The sequence below is a fragment of the Panthera onca genome, chromosome F1 (assembly GCF_046562875.1).
Source record: "Panthera onca isolate mPanOnc1 chromosome F1, mPanOnc1 haplotype 2, whole genome shotgun sequence".
NCBI classification, from domain to species: domain Eukaryota; kingdom Metazoa; phylum Chordata; class Mammalia; order Carnivora; family Felidae; genus Panthera; species Panthera onca.
In genome coordinates this window covers 7,330,560-7,347,788 of record NC_138355.1, presented here as the reverse complement: position 1 = coordinate 7,347,788, position 17,229 = coordinate 7,330,560, and the positions used below count along the sequence as shown (strand labels likewise).

At 49.0% G+C, this 17,229-nt stretch overlaps 1 protein-coding gene across 3 annotated transcripts in view; it reads right to left on the bottom strand.

Moving 5' to 3' along the window:
- The window catches only part of SMYD3 (SET and MYND domain containing 3), a 684,892-nt gene that overhangs the window by 808 nt on the left and 666,855 nt on the right, over positions 1 to 17,229 (bottom strand). For all 3 annotated transcript variants that reach the window (XM_060644895.3, XM_060644894.3, XM_060644896.3), the window contains one exon: positions 11,029 to 11,137. In XM_060644895.3, the coding sequence (XP_060500878.2) occupies positions 11,029 to 11,137 (109 nt within the window). The remainder of the gene's footprint in view (positions 1 to 11,028; positions 11,138 to 17,229) is intronic.

Genomic DNA, 17,229 nt, shown 5'->3' with positions numbered 1-17,229 from the left:
GATAGCATCTTGATCCAAAAGTAGGTGGGCCCCTGCCTGCTCATCTCTTTCGCACGATGCTTTGGTGTGGAGAACCCGTGGTCTGCAGCGTGAGCAGTACTGTGATTCTCCAAGCCACACAGTAAGGGGCAGGGTGAATTTTTCATGTGTTTGTAGACCGCACACTCCCAATGAGTAGTGCCAGGTGTGGTGTCCAACAGTGATCTTCAGGGCTTGTTAGTGCAGGGGGTTGTGGGTGGTTAGGTTTAAGAATAAAAACTAAAAATAATTAAGTGGTATTAAAGATGAGATTCTATGCTGCCATCACCTTAAAATTTCAGTTTTGCATGCTGCATTCAGTTCTCATCTGTACGCACTGGGCTTATGATGTACACATATTTTTGTATTCTTTTCATGTCATATTACAGTGTCAGCATTTGGACAATCGCTTCTTTCACTCCCCGTGTTCAATTCAGCCTCCATAATATTTCTGAAATCTGGGTGGGCTTGTGACCACTTGAGTGAGAACAGTATAAGGAATGCTGTTGACTTCCAGGGCTAGGTTAAAGAGGCCGTGCAGCCTCTGCCTCGTTCACCAGTGTGTTTGCTCCTGGGGCTGTGAGTCGCCATGCTGTGAGGAGGCCCACGGAGAGGCCATGTGTACGTGCTCTGGTAGACGGTCCTCGCCGAGCCCATCTTTCAGGTCCTCTGGGCCTAGACACCAGAAATTGGCATAAAGAAGTGTTCAGGGGTGCCTGGCAGGCTCAGCTAGAAGAGCATGCAACTCTTGGTCTCAGGGTCGTGAGTTTGAGCCCCATGTTGGGTGAAAGCATCCAGGTGACTCCAGCCGCTAGCCAGAAGACATCCAGGTTCCCGTCTTCCTTGCTGAAACCCCAGACGTTGAAAGAAAAGGGCCAGCTGCTCCTGTTGTCATCTGTTTGAATTCCTGACCCACAGAATCTGTGATCATGGTAACGTTGTGGTTGGAACTTTGGAATAGTTTTGGAATATTTGCTCAGCTTTGGAATGGTTTGTTACAGAGCAATGATATTTGTGCAGTAAATAAATTAGAAACCCTGTCCTCGTGCACCACCCGGTAGGGGGCTGGCAGGAAAGGGGAGGGGGGCACAGGTCCATTGTACCGAATGTGGACATGTCTTCACACAGGCTCTCAGCCTTGGTTGCAAAGTATTATCAACCAGGGAGCCTCACAAGAGACCCTAACGCCCAGACCCCACACACAGGATTAACCAAAACCTGGCCTCTGCGGGGGGGGGGGGGGAGGGTGAGGCTGGGGGTTCAGGGGATTCTGATGTGCCCTTGGGGTTGAGAATGACATACAGTGCGCTCTTAACAAACACTAGCAGCGTTTTATTATTCAATGTTAATTTATAGCCAGCATAATTACCATTTTAATGGTTGTGTGCAATTAATTCTATCATGTTTACAGACCATCAGTCACTAAGCTACTCTTGGAAATTCAGATCACTTTCAATTTTTGCCAAAAAAATGATATGATACAGATCTTTCAACTCAGGACACTTTTTGCCTTTGCTGAATATTTGCTTAAGATCAATTCCTAGGGATTCCTGAGTAGGAAGACCTTTGCAGCTAGAGACATAAAAACTGGAAGCAAAGTGGTCGCATCCTCAGACCCCTTCGTTCTGTGGGGGAGGAAACCTAGACCCAGAGAAGCAAAGCGGCCAGGCCTGGAAATGCTTTCAGCCTGTGTTCCTGGCTTCTCATTCCGGCCTCTTTAAAAATGTCCCCTGCACAGTAATAAAGGAAAACAGGCAGGCAGAAGGGTCTGGATGTAGCTGCTGGGAGAGAGAAGAAAGAGACAGCAAGAGGAGGACCCGCCAGCTTGGGCTCTGGTCTCCAGCCTGAAGGAGAGCAGTGCTCATCACAGAGTCCAGACACGACCCTGCCGACAGGCAGTCCCGTCACCCGGTGACATCCCAGCTGGGAAACCCAGAAGGTTCTGATTAACTTGAGTGGGTCTGGCCTGGCGGGGAGGGTGGTGGAGGCAGCCCCACCTTGCCGGCAGCCAAGCTCTGTGAGATCCCTCTGGACGGAGGATCAAAAACAAATGTTTGAAACCATTCTGGGAACAAAGGTGTCCCATTTCATCCTCCTCCCTTCCCCCCCCCACTGGGGCTCCTCTCTGGGTCCTCAATCAGTCTAGACACCTTAAGGTCTGAGGTGGAAAGCGGCCTGAAAGCAGGACTGCAATGAGAGATCACAGAGATGCTTCAAGTCTTTGACGGGAAAGCCTCTTACTTGAAAGCTCTGGGATGTTCTCATCCCTTCTACTTGGCGGAGGAAGGTGAGTGGGCCAGAAGCACTGCCTGAACACCTCTCTGCTTAAAGGGAAATGACCCTCTGCCCTGCCCCACTAACCTGTGGTCCAGAGAAAGGTCAGGCCTAACCTGGGATGGCTCACTTCCTTCCTGGCGCCTCATGGAGGCCCTCTGCCGGACGAGGCCTTGGCCTTATTGCCCAGGAGGACACCTCCAATGGGCTGTGCGTTTGACTCTGGCTAAATGACAAATGTCATCTTCGTATTCCTCTGACAAGGTGAGGTTGATGTGCATGTCTTCACACACTATGGGCTGCAATCTTTCCTCCAGCCATCATTTGCACTTTCTTCCCCCTTCCAGCTTTAGAAATAAGGTCTGTTCCTCAAGAGCTGAGGTTAACTGTGGCTGATCCAGTGTCTTCCTGTTCATGAGAGGGACAGACCTGCTTAGGACACGTGCCCAAGCGCCAGTAGGAGGCTTGCAGCCGTCCTGGAATCACAGAGCCCCAGGAAGGAAGGGGAAGCTGCCTGGCTTTCCCCAGGCCTCACTGCCACACCTCCGTGCCTGCTTCCTTACAGAAGGGCCGTGAGGACCCTCTGGTCCAGTCACGTCGTGGCCTGACTCGTGGGCGCAGGGTGAGCGCCAGCTCTCAGGACGCGAGCCGGTGTTCACTCCATGGCTGCATTGTGTAGCCTCCACCTGAAGCCAGTCTTCATGACCGAGGGGGGGACCAGAGGTTCCCCTGTACCCAGACATGGCTTCTGAGACATCTAGAGGGATCTCCCAGTCAAGATGCTCTTGGTGGTGAACGCAGCAAGGGAAGCAAAGGCAAGGGCAGGGGGCAACCCCCGGACATTATGTACAAGATTTGAGACACTAAGATTAGAAGATTTTGTCCACGGGGGGCTGGAAGCAGAGAGCAAACAGGTATAGCTGGGGCACTGGACCGACTGGAAGACATTGAAAGAGCGTCTGCATCATTTGTCTAGAAGATGAAACTGAGTAGAAGTACAATAAACAAGTAGGCGTTACAATTTATGAGGGACGGCTGGAGTGGAAGAGAACCAGAGAGAAAGGAAAGAAAGAAATAGCATTCAGTGTGTGCAAAGTATGTCAGAGCCCGTCCTCTGTATTTGTGTGAAGGACCGGTCACTCTGGGTGGACAGGGAGTGAGTGGGGACTCAGACCTGGTGATAGAAGAGATCTGGTCCTCGTCTTGGGCGTCAGCCCTCATTGACGTAAGACAGGAGCACTGTGTGGCTGGGGCCCAGATCTCTACGGGGGCCACAAACCTTCAGCCCAGTGGGCGAGGGGGGCTTTGCCCTCCCAAATAAAGTTACAGTAAATCCCTGACAGACCGGAGCAGCCGTTTCCTGTAGCTCTGCGTGTCCCCTCAGCCCCTCCCACACATGCGCACATCAGACAGAAAGGACAATTTTAGTTTAATTTCCTGCAGCAGTATATAAAACAGATTAAGGAAATATAAAATTGGAGCCGGCTTGCGCTGGGAAAAGCTTATCTCTTTCCATTAAATTTTATTTTTATAATAGTAGCATTTAAAAAGAGCCTCCACATCATCTTCCACAGAGGACTCGTTTGGAGCCTCCAAGGGGGGCTGCTGGGCCATGTATGGACTCTAAATGTCACACGAGAAATGGCAGCACTGATTGTCTGCCACAGGACATGCGTGGTTCATTCAGGAATAAAGGCAGGGGCCCAGGACTGATTTAAATCTCATCACGTCTTTTTTTTTTTTTTTTTTTTTTTTTCTGAGTAATTTTAAAATTGTGGTCTTATATTAAATAGGTTGAATCAAATTATGATTTAAAGTTGCAAACAATAGCTTTCTTATTAATTTTTAATACAAATATATTAAGCTTATCAAGGATCTCATATACTCTCTACCCGGAGCCTGAGGGAATCCAATAAATGACTTCCCCAAGCATGATTTAAATATGGATTTAAAATCAGAGGGAGGGGCTCCTGGGTGGCTCAATGGGTTAAGCGTCCGGCTCTTGACTTTGGCTCAGGTTGTGATCTCCCTGTTTATGAGTTCGAGCCCCACATCCTGCTTGGGATTCTCCCTCCCTCCTTCCCTCTCTGTCAGGATAAATAAACGAAAAAAATCAGAGGGAAAAGAAATGTGTGCCTGATAAGAAGCTCTGGAGTCACATCACATCACACCCAGTGTACAGGATGTGTGTATGTAGGTTTTTCTCTAGCAAGTCAGTGGTTCTTACGAGATTCATAAATAACGTGAGCAAAGAGGTTAGCAGGTTAAGGAACAGGAGCAAGAGAACCGCGAGCTCCAAATCAGCCACGTCGGGGCTTACGTTTGGGGTGTAGGCGGGAGTGGGAGGTGCATTCAGCTTTCTCTGGCTGTGCCTGAATAGCTCATAGCTGTGTGGGGTAGACGGGGGGGGGTCCGGGGCTCGTGGCCTGTGCTAAAGGGATCCTCAAAACGTAAGATGCTTCAACAGAATGAAATGAGAAGGGAAACAAACAATATGGTGTAATGTAAAAAATTTACATCTAAATAACAAATGATTACTGAGGGGGAAGAAGTCTGTTTTCTTCCAGCCTGCTTGCAGCTAACAGGGCACTAACAAAGCGGTTAGTCTAGCCCAGGGTAGGGGGATCAGCAGCTCGGAGAGCGAGGTTACGGGACAGAAACAGGCTCACTGAAGGACAGCCCAGCCGAGGGCGGCTGCAGGGGAGCTCCGAGAAGTCAAGTTAGATGCTAACAAAATCCTTCCAAGGAGTAAGTGGCAGGGAATGGAAACAGATTAGAGACAGGAGAAAGCAGCAGAGCAGCATAGCGAGGGGACCCCAGGACTCTCCTGCAGCAGCAGTCACAAGGATTTCAGCAGGGCCCGGTGATGAAAGCTTAAACCAAATCTGTGTTGGGCTAAGGGGATCCCTTTCCTGGAGGAGGCTGGCCTAATGGAATCTGTAGCAAATTTCTGTTTCTGAAGCGGCACTCATTTCTGCTCCAGAGTCGGCCTTTGAAACCCAAAAGGGTTTCAAGCCCTTTCGTCCTATTGTTTCCAGAGTCTCTAAGAAAGAATATGTAGGGGTGCTAGCCTAAAGAGAACATCAGCTTCGGAAGGCAGAGAGCTTCCCTTTCCCCTCTCCGGGTTCCCTGAGCCGGGAGAAAACTCAGGAAAGAAGGCTTTCTACAGGATGAAACTGGCCCGCTCCTGTTCCTAGACCCCCAGGTCCTATGAGCTGGCAAAGAAATGGACATGTGGCCTGTGTGATCCGGTACTTTGTAATACGGAGACATGGATAGATAGGTAATTTGATAGATAGCTAATATCCTAGCTTCTCACAGAGATTCTAAAACCCTTTGGAATTTCCTAAGTGCTGAAAGCAATAAAGGGGTCTCATGTTAACAAGGTGACTTTCAGAAAGCGCCTAAGGATGGGGGCTGGTTGCCAGGAGAACCAAGCGCGTGACTGACCTTTAGGAGAAGGGAGAGGTTGGAGGCTGAATCACTTGCCAACAGCCAGCGATTTAATCAATCATACCTAGGTAATGAAGTCTCTGTAAAAACCGCTATAAAGGATGGGGTTTGAAGAGCTTCCGCATTGGTGAACACGTGGAGATTTGGGGAGAGTGGTGAGCTCTGAGAGCACGGGAGCTCTGGGCTGTTTCCCCAGACCCTGCCCTATGCCTCTCTTCTGTCCGGTTTATCCTGATTTATAGAATTCTACAATACACTGGTGAGCAAACTGTTCCTCTGAGTTCCGTGAGCCACCCTAGCAGATCAGTTGAACCTAAGGAGAGGGGGTCCTTGGAGTCTCCAGTGTGTATAGCTGGTCAGTCAGAAGCTCAGGTGACAACCTGGCGTGCCCTCAGCATCTGCAGTAGAGGGTGGCCCTGTGGGGCTGAGCCCCTAACCTGTGGGATCCGGTGCTGTCTCTGGGTAGATGGTGTCAGAATTGAACTGAACTTAGGACACTCAGCTGGTGTGGGAAAACCCTTGCCACACACTGGGATTGGGTGATCAGACCCTCACTCTGCCAGTAGGTGGTCAGGAAAGGTCCAGACAAGATCTGGTCCACTAGCCACAGACACACTACATATGCACACTAGCTAAAGGGACAGGACCAGGGTGGGACTTTTAAAGATCTCAGTTCATTAAAAAAATCTATTCATTCAAGTACGTGTTGAACAGAACTTGCTGTGACTGGGGCATGTGTGTCTATGTTAGGCAGCACCAGGAGATACACAAGGTAAAGTCGGGGCCCCTTGTGGAATCCTACACAACTTGGGGAAACAGAACATGTCCCTGTGGAATGCTGGGGAGCAGTTACATGACATAATTGTCAGCAATGGAAACGCCGTATTATCCCAAGCTACAAACATCAGTGCTGAAGGGACGGCAGGAATAGCGGCGGGAACGATCGGCACGAGGGTTCCTATAACCATAAACATCCTTGATCGTCTCAAAATACATGGGACTTGGCAGAACAGTCTCACATACTACCTCATTTACTTCTCAGAACCACTCTGTGGAGTAGGTATTATCCCCGTTTTAAAACTAAGAAAGCTAGATTCGGAGCAATTAAGAGACTCGCGTCAAGGCATGGGACTGCCACGTGAACCTCCTCCCTCGAAAGCTGAGCGCTCTCGACCAGGCTACACTGCCAGGCACACGTCTGTCTGCATTCTGGTTGACGATAAAACCTGGTGAGACACTCAGTGACTTCCAGAGCCAAATGGGAAGTCTGGGGTCAGGCCATGGTGTAACACAGGCCTCGGGGCAGACTTGCTGATCCTGCTCTGAGAATCTCATTCGTAGCTCTCAGGGTCCTTGCAGGGGTTCACCTTTGGTACCAGGGGAAGGAGATGCGAAATAAGACCGTTAACAGAGGAAACTTCTGGAGGTGAGGTTAACATCGCGAGAACGTGAGGAAGGCAGTATGGAATGGGGGCCTGAGGGATACAGAAGGGCAGAAAGTATGAGATGGGTGGGGATGGCCACAGCAGCCACCCAGCCCATGTGACCCCGGAAATCGACATGTAAATGTCTGCTTGGGCTCCTGTGTCTGCAGCTGAGGGTATCAGAGGTCCCCTTCCAGAGTTCTGCACACACAGGCAACATCAAGCCTCACTCGATGAATGAAGAGCTCCAAACCGCCCCCGGGGCTGGCATCGGGGGCTTGCAGATCAGAAGGGGTTTCTGCACATGGGGTCTTACTAGAGAGTCCCATCTATTTCACTGGGCCAGTGTAGGAGAAAAGAGAGCCTTGGACTCCAGCCTGGACTTAGTGACCTATTTGTTTACACGTTTGCCCCCTCCCCTAAATTGGAAGGACAACGCTGGGCCTTACTCAGATTCATACAAGAATTCCATCAATCTCCTAGTTGAAGAACCTAGAGCGGGCTCCACGTCAGTATGACTCTAGACAGGCTCCTGCATGCCTCCGTGCCATGACTCCTTTGTTTCTCTTCTTTTTCTTTCTTTTTAAATATTTATTTTTGGAAGAGTGTAAGTGGGGAGGGGCAGAGGATTGGAACTGGGCTCTGCACTGACAGGCTGACGGCACAGAGCCCAAGGTGGGGCTTGAACTCATGAACCCAACCGCGAGATCATGACCTGAGCTGACGTCAGACACTCAATGGACTGTTCGGAAGCCATGGTTTGGGGGAGAGGAACTCGCTGCTGGGGTGGAAAGGCCAGGACCAGAGAGCCAGCAGCACAGGAGCCTCATCAAGAGGGTGAAAATAAACCTCACCCTTTCTTGTCTTCCAACACAGACCCAGTTCTCCCATGTAGTTTCTCGGCACTTACTGCCACCATCGTGCTGACCTCTCTCCCTCCACCCCCCCTTCTCCAACAGGGAATCCCTCCTAAGTTCCAAGTACCTTGTCTGCCCCTGAACTGGTTACAGAGGTAACTGCAAAGACCTCACGGTCACCTGGGCATCAGGTAGTCTGTTTACAGGATACCTCATTTTAGTGCTTTACTGTGCCTCTCGGGTGCCGTGGTGGTGTTTTTTTAACTGAGGGTCTGTGGCCATGCTGTGAAGCAAGTCTGTGGGTGCCCGTCTTCCGAGAGCATTTGCTCACTTCCTGCCTCCGTGTCACATTTTGGTAATTCTCACAGTATTTCAACTTTTCCATTATTATTGCATTTGGTATGTGATCTGTGATCAGACATCTTTGATGTCACCATTGTGTAATTGGTTTGGGGCCCCACAAACCATGCCCATATAAGACACATATAATAAATATGTATATAATAAATATTGTGTGCTCTGCTCCACCAACTGGCTGCCCCCACCCCAGCCTCCCTGTTCCCTGAGACAGGGAATTAGGCCGTATTATATTGAATATACTGATTAATAGTCCTACAGTGGCCTCTGTGTGTTCAGGTGAAAGGAAGAGTTATACATCTCTCACCTTAAAAGCTAGAAATGGTGAAGCTGAGTGAGGAAGGCACGTTGAAGCTGATAGAAAGCCAGGCCTCGTGCACCAAGCAGCGAGCCAAGCTGTGGATGCAAAGGGAAAGTTCTTGAAGGAAATTACAACTGCTACTCCGGGGAACACACGAATGACAAGACAGCGAAACAGCCGTACCGCCGACGCGGACGAAGCGTCCGTGGTCCGGACGGAAGAGCCAACAGCCACGACATTCCCTTAAGCCACAGCCTGACCCAGAGCAGGGCCCTGGCTCCCTTCAAGTCTGTGAAGGTTCAGAGAGGGGAGGAAGCCGCAGAAGAGAAGTCTGAGCTGGCAGAGGCTGGGTCACGAGGTTTAAGGGAAGAAGCCGTCTCCGTAAAAGTACAAGGTGAGGAAGCAAGTCCGATGGAGAAGCTGCACCAAGTTCTCCAGAAGGTCCAGCCGAGACAATTGAGGAGGAGGCTACACTCAACAACAGGTCTCAGTGTAGACAGAACAGCCTCACATTGGAAGGCGCCATCTAGGACTTTCATGGCTGGAGAGGAGTCCGTGCCTGGCTTCAAAGCCTCAAAGGACAGGCTGATTCTCTTGTGAGGGGCTAATGCAGCTGGTGACTTGAAATTCTGACCTACTACTTAGAAAAAAAAGATTCCTTTCAAAACATGACTGCTCATTGACAATGTACCTGGGCACCCAAGAGCGCTGATGGAGACGGACAATGAGATTAGTGCTGTTTCATGTCTGTTAACACGACATCCATTCTGTAGCCCAAGGATCAAATAGTGAATTTCCTTTCAAGTCTTATTACGGAAGAAATACATTTCATTAGGCTACAGCTGCCACAGATAGTGATTCTTCTGATGGATCTGGGCAGAGTAAATCAAACACCTTCTGGAAAGGATTCACCTTTCTATTTCATCTATTCTAGATGCCACTAGGAACATTTGTGATCTGTGGGAAGAAATCAAAGTACCAGCATTCACAGGGGTTTGGAAGAAGTTGGTTCCAGCCCTCAAGATGCCTTCAAGACGTCAGGGGAGGGAGCCCCTGCAGCTGTGGTAGAAACAGCAAGGGAACCGGGGTCAGAAGTGGGGGCTGCAGACGGGACCGAAGGCCTGCGATCTCCTCGTCAAACCTGACCGGGTGCGCACATGGTTTCTGGAGGTGGAAGGTCCTCCCGGTGAAGACGCTGGGAAGACCCTTGAAATGACAACGGAGGATTCGGAACAGGACATCAGCTGAGCCGATAAGGCAGCGGCAGGGTCTGAGGCAGGACTCCAGTCCCGAAAGAAGTTCCGCCAGGGGTCAGATGCGATCAGGCTACGTCGCGTGTTCCAGAGAATTCGCTCATGAAAGCAAGAGTCCAGCGATGAGGCGACCTTGTCTTATTTTCAGAAACTGCCCCAACCCCAACCTTCAGCCCCACCACCCTGACCAGTCAGCAGCCGCCAACAGGGAGGCAAGACCCTCCAGCAGCAGGCAAATCACAACTCACTGGAAGCTCAGATGGTTAGGAGTGTTTAGCAATAAAGTATTTTTAAATAAGGTATGTATACATATTTAGACATAATGCTGTTGTATTCCTCATACACTATAGTATCATGTAAACATAACTTTTACATACACTGGGTAACAGTCCACTGGACCCTCTTTATTGCAATATTGGCTTTACTGTGGTGGTTTGGAAGCAGGCCCGCGGTGCGTCCGAGATGTGCCTGTACCGTGGGGTGAACACTCTGCTGGCAGGGTCGGCATGCGGAGAGGAGCACATGGGGAAAACCAGGTTGCAGCTGGGCCAGCCCAGGGAGTGGTTGGGGGGAGAGGGGGTGGGGGGGGGCAGCATTTGAGGCACAGGAATTGTCTTGGTAAAGACCTAAGTGTGACCGGTTCAAGGTGTCCTGGGCAACCCCGGGGGGCCCAGTGAACGCTGGCCGTATGGAGAGGCAGGGGCGGCTGGAGGGGGTGCAGGCTGCAAAGGTGGACTGCAGACAGGTGGTCCAGAGGCCAGCCTGACGGGCTTACGGACAGTGTCCTGTGGGGATTGGGTGGGGAGGCGTGGAGAAGGGTGGGGCCCGAGTGCAGGGGTCCTCTGAAGGCCAGTTTGTACCAGTTGGCAAAAGCCGACCGTTAAACCGTCCTGATTTCTGGGGGCTGATTTGCCGTGGGGAGTCTGAATCAGCCACGGTAGGCACATTTCTACCATGGAAAGGGGCGAGCAGCACAAATCACGTGTTTTCGCAGCCGGCTGTGAAACACGTACAGGCACGTGCCTATGTGCACTCGGCAAGTGGCCCAGCGCACCGCACCACCAGGCCTCCCTCTCCGCGTGCACACTCACCAGCCTCAGGTTCTTCATGGCCTGCGGGAACATGCCCTGGTGCAGCTGCAGCTTGCCGACCTTCATGACCTGCACACCTCTGACCGGGTGGCTTCCTGGGAAGAAGATCCTGGAAGAAAGAGAAGGGCACACGGCGTGAGTAGCTCTCACCTTTGCAGCCAGCATGCCATCAGGAGCCCAGGAGAGGGCGGCCGACCCTGGCTGGACACACTGGGGCCGAGAAAGTCAGCTGTGCGAGCAGGTGGAGGGTGCGGGGCTGGGGGAACAGACTCCCGGGATGACGGGGCTGGAATGTCGAATAAACACTGCAGAAGAGACACAAGGTGGCACCTGTGCGTTTCCAGCCGGGTAGGGGTGGGGGGTGGAGAGACCAGGTGCGATCTCACCGTCCACCTCTCAGGACGCTGCAGCACCTGGAACATTGGAGCAGAAGATGGCCGCTTGGTTCAAGCTGAGTCAACAAATCAACGAACGTTCACGGCTCCCCACAGAGATGCTCCCGTGCCCTCCTTTTCCCTGCAAAGCCCTTGGAATCCCAGTTGTAAGGTTCATCATGGCCCATCTCTCGTGTGGGACCTGTGTATTTATCACCTCACTGGATGACAGAGCTGGATCGCGGGGCCCCATCTGCGTTTGCCACAATGTCCTGCCAGAGGACCTCCATACACACTGACCTCTTTGCCGCATAAAAGAAGAGGGTGTGTGGCAGACTGAAGAATGGAACCTCAGGGCTACGTTCCAGACCTCGTACTAGGTCAGTATGATTCAACAGTTTATTGTATCAATAAAACGTGCTCACCATTTCTGCACACCGCACCCCCCCCCCCCATATCCTCTATCCTTAGAGTCTACTGAACCCCTGCTGTATGTACAGGCCTGTTCCTGGAGATGGGGGCTGTACAGGTCTGAGCTGTTCCACCAAGGCCCAATAATCCCACCAAAGATTCCTACCACAGTTACAAAATATCACAGGAGAAGGCGAGATCTAGTGCCAGGATGAGGCCTACCTTAGTACATGGCAATGCTCAGCTCAAGATGGCTGAATTGAATTGAGAGAATAATACGGTAGTTATGAAGAGAGACCGGTGGATGACGGTTGGTTGGACAAGGAAGGTTTCCCAGAGGAAGGAGACAGGATGTAAACTGGCTCCCAAGGATTTGGGCAAGCTTGGCTGGGTCCGGAAAAAGGAGGCACATTCTGACCCTTAGCAGAAGCGAGGGCGCACTCCCAATGCTGCTCGTCCAGAGACCATGGATTCTGCCCTGAGGGCCATGACTCACATAGGGCTTTCCCTGTGCCAAGCACTATGTAACCACTTTTTGCTTGTGAACTCATGGAACCCACGTTTAAGCTCTACTGTGTAACAGAGATGAGCTACATTTACCAGGAGACACAGATACTCTCTGATAGGTGTGCACATGTCTACAAACCATCCCTCCTCCCTGAACCTCAACTCTTCCCCACATTAAATGTAACACAAACTCCTCTCATTCATGCTCTTAAAAAAGCATAAAGCAGTACCTGAGAGGGAGGTATTTAAATCAACAGAAGGCCAGCCATGCTTCATTTAAAGAACCGCGAAGGGAGGGAAGGAGAAAAACAAAGGAGACACCTGGGTCTTGGATTTTTCTTTACCCCTTGAGGATGCCTGGACATCAACTACTTTACCTCTCACTCCCTACAAAAGGAACATCAGTATCTACTTGTGTGGAAAAGATTTTAAGATCCCCAGACAAAAGGCTTATGCACAGGACACCATTATCAGAAGGTGACTGCCCTGGACACTTTCCTCAAAAACACACCTGGACTTGGGATTTTATTTTATTGCTATGAATGTGGACTAATTAAATTTAGAAGCCAAAAAGTAATTTTATACTAAAAATCATTCCACTAAGTGGATGTCTGTCATGTCTGTTAGGAGAAGGAAAGAAATCTCTGGTTCCGTGATGGTAGAGAAAGTGGTCCATAATTACGCCACGACAGGTACCTGGTCTGGTTGCTTAAAGGTATTAAAAAACCAAGCAAAGTTTCATCTGGAGAGGATGAGGAGAACGGGACTATGAGGGGACTTCCACGTGGCAGTGTGGGGGCCAAAGCAGGAGTCTGAGCAGGAGAAGGAAGGAACGGGGTGCCCGTGAGATGCCACCTTCTGTGCCACATCCAAGGGCAGTCCCTGCCCTGGTGGGGACACTGGCCAGTTGCAGAAATAAGGCCAATAAAGTCATGACATAGGAGTATGAGAGCTGCCTTGGCACAGAAAACGGGATTCCAGAAGCGGCGGGGCCCTCGGTGACCAGGGTGCGGCTTGAGCTGGTCCAGATGGGAAGGGGTGACAGGCTCCCGGGACAGGCACGCGGGGCATGGGGAGACACGGGCAGCCCGGGAGATGCCAAATACAAAGGGCCAGTGAGCGCACCGGTCCGGCCAGGCTGTGCAGAGACAGAAACGCAAAGCCAGGAAGTTCGGCCTTCAGCTTGTCGGCAGCTGGGCACGACCCAGCGGGGCCAGGAGTATTTCACCAGGACGGAAAACAAAACTGGATGAGAGACACTAGAGGCAGCCGGACCTGAGGTGGGACCATGTGAGGGGGACAGAAAAGAAAGCTCTGACACGGCTGGCGCAGCAGGGCTTGGGGGCTCGCCGGGTGCGCAGGGCTGCGGCAGACCGCGACACAACAGAAATGCCGCGGTGGAAACACAAAGTGTATCCACGGGAACAAAATCCACAGGCATTCTACTTGTCCGGCCTTATGAATGCCCTCTTCCGAAGTACACGCTAGCGATCACACGCTCCAGGATGCTGGGCCCAGAACGGAAAAACCGCCTTTGGGGTTTCCGTGGTGAGTGGGTGCATAGGCAGGAACGTGTTTAAACGAGCAGACAACCGCGGCAGCACGCGAACCAGCTTCACTCAGACCCACGAGCACCAAGGTTTTGCTGCCATATTTTGCGCAGAGGCCGAGAGTCAGGAAACTGAAAGGTCTCGAGTTAAAAGGCTGCAGAGAAGACCTGGGGGCAGGACCTGCGTTCCTGGTCTCACCGAGGTTTTCCTACGTGATGTGATTACCAACTACGCTGTTCCACGACAGGTAGTTCTGGCATCGAAAGCAGGAGAAAAGATTTACTGCTCAGGATGATTTTTTTTTTTTTGTTTTAGAACTGATGCAAAAGACATTACCGGATTTAAAAGAAGAGCTTAATTATATTTCAGAGTAATCAAATAGCTCTAGTGTATGATTTTTGGCTGATAAATGTGAAATGGTGGTGGAATAAGAAAAATCATTAGTTTGCAACTCCTGGTAAAATAATTGATGCAGGAAAAACGTATCTCTAGATGAAACCAGGAGGACAAGGAAGGATGGAGAATTTTACAATGGATGGATGACTCTGTCACCGTCAGAACCCACTGATCAACGTCAGCATCATTAAAGTGTAAAAACCAGACGCCGCGTGCTATCTGATGCCATGCAACAGGAATCATTCTGCGCTACCTATAAAAGCATCCTTGCCAAAACCAACCAACCCACCAACCAACCAGCCCCGAATTTCATCAAGCCCATACAGTTAGATTCCGTTTCACAGGAAAAACAAGTGATAGAGGATCAAATAAAAGCAACCAGACATCTGAGATACGGGAAATTCTATAGGACCTCGACCCAGAATTTCAGCAGGTCTATGACATGAAAAGAAAAAGATGGCAGGGAAGGAGAACACTCTAGATTAAAAGATACTCAAAAGATACAACAACCAAATGTAATATATAGACCTTGTGCATCTGAACTCAAACAAAATAACTATTTAAAAAAACATTTCTGGGGCTCCTAGGTGGCTTAGTAGGTTAAGCATCTGACTCTTGATTTCGGTCATGGTCTCAGGGTTCGTGAGTTCAAGCTCCACGTTGGGCTCCACATGGATAGTACAGAGTCCGCTTGGGATTTCCTCTCTCTCTCTCTCTCTCTCTCTCTGACCCTCTTCCCTGCTCTCCCTCTCTCTCAAAATAAGTAAATAAAAAAATTTTTTTGAGAAAATCTAGGAAATCTGAACATGAAATGACACTGTAAGAAATGGCATGTAAGAAAATGTCCGTGTTTTTCCAAGATGCAAACTAAAGTATGAGTGGATGATGTGATATAATGTCCAAGATTTGATTTAAATTTCTTCAGCAGAATGTCTCCTTTCAGCAATGGTGGATGAGCTGATTTCAGACCAAAGTCCTTGCTAAAAACAAAAGTTAGACAAAAATTACAAAAAAAAAAAAAAATTGCTTGAAGGTATCACCCACTGAGGCAGGGGGATCTGGAAGAGTAAAATGGCAAAAAGAACAGAGGCTCAAGAAGGTGATCCTTGTATTTGTTGCTACTTTTCCCTCCACTGATTTGAAACCAGAGGCAAAACAAGCTCCACAGCCGAGCAGAGGTTCAGGCAGTCTCAGGGATATAGACACACAGAAATCGGGGCTCTGGGTGCAACAATCTAAGAATACTGCTAAGCCAGAAACAGACCAGCCCTCACAAAGACTAAACCAGTTTGAACCCTGATTGGATTAAGGTGATCTGTTCCTACAGACTTCCAGAAGCAAAAGTGAATTCCCTTTGAAGTAAAATGTCATCCTGAACCTAAAATAGTCCCCCCAATTTTTTTGACAATGTCCTGCAGTCAGTAAAATTATAACCAGGCATACAAAACGAGAAGAGCCATCTGAAAACCAAGAGAAAAAAAACACTGACAATGAAACACAGACCTATAGGTACTCAAACATTTAGGTTCTCATACATAGCCTTTAAAGTAAATGTACAAAGTACATTTGAGAACACACAATGAAACACAGACCTGTAGGTACTCAAATATTTAGGTTCTCATAGACTTTAAAATAAATGTACAAAGTACGTTTGAGAACATAAATAATCAAAAAGAACTTTACCAGAAAATCAGAAAAAAGAAAATCCTTAATGAAATTTCTGGAACTGAAAAATAGAAAACTGGAGTCAAGAACTCAATAGCTTAACATCAGATATGTCACAGCCAAAGAAAGAATTAGTAAACTGGAAGGCAGGTCAAAAGAATATATCCGTTGCAAAACACAGAGAGGCAATAAAATGGAAACTAAAGGGCACGGGTCTCACATGTTAACTGGGATTTCAAATCAGAGAAGAAAGGATTGGGGCAGAAGATATGAAGCCATAATGGTCGAAAATTTCCAAAAGTAACGAAAGACAGCAAGGAACAGATTCAGAAATGCTAAAAACTGCAAAATAGAATAAAATAATTCAACAAAAAGGAGGGGGCTGAGAAATAAGGGTTGCAACATTTTGCTAATTATTGAATCTGGATGATGGATAGAAGAAGGTTCATTATATTGTTCTATTTTGGGGTATGTTTGACAATTTTCATGATAAAAAAACAGGACACTGGGTTTTAATTTTTCATTTTCAGGAATTACGGATTCTGGTAGGTAACTGCCTCAAGTTTCAAAAGAGTTTAGACTTTTCATGAATTCTTTTTATTTATTTTATTTTTTTTTATTTAAAAAAAATTTTTTTAACGTTTATTCATTTTTGAGAGACAGAGAGAGACAAAGTATGAGCAGGGAAGGGGCAGAGAGAGAGGGAGACACAGAATCTGAAGCAGGTTCCAGGCTCTGAGCTGTCAGCAGAGAGCCCGACGCGGGGCTCGAACTCACAAACTGTGAGATCATGACCTGAGCCGAAGTCGGACGCTCAACCAACTGAGCCACCCAGGCGCCCCTAGACTTTTCATGAATTCTAAGCCTTATATAGAAATGACGTGGAAACTCACGGGGAGCCGGAACAAGGAAGCGTGAAGAGGCAGAGAAGAAGGAAAGTGTGTGATGTTCCTCGGGGTCTGCTTACGTTAAACCGGCTGCTGTATGAGAGTTATGCTTCTGTGGTGGGGTAGCTTCATTTGTGATATAACACTTTTGTGTTGTTCTTAGTCCTTGTTTTTTTTTAAAAAGAGATCAAAACATTGGGAAACAAAACCAAAGAAAGAAAAGACCGACCATACTGTCCAAGAAATCACTTCAGAACGAGAACTATTTCTCACCATGACCTTAACTAATTACACAGGTAGTCTGGGTAAGCGCTGTTCCCCAACAGGGTGATAAATCCTTACTTCTCCATCACCTCTACTGGTCAGCTTTGTGGGTGACAGGAAGATCAGAGCCATGAGTTCTTATTTGTG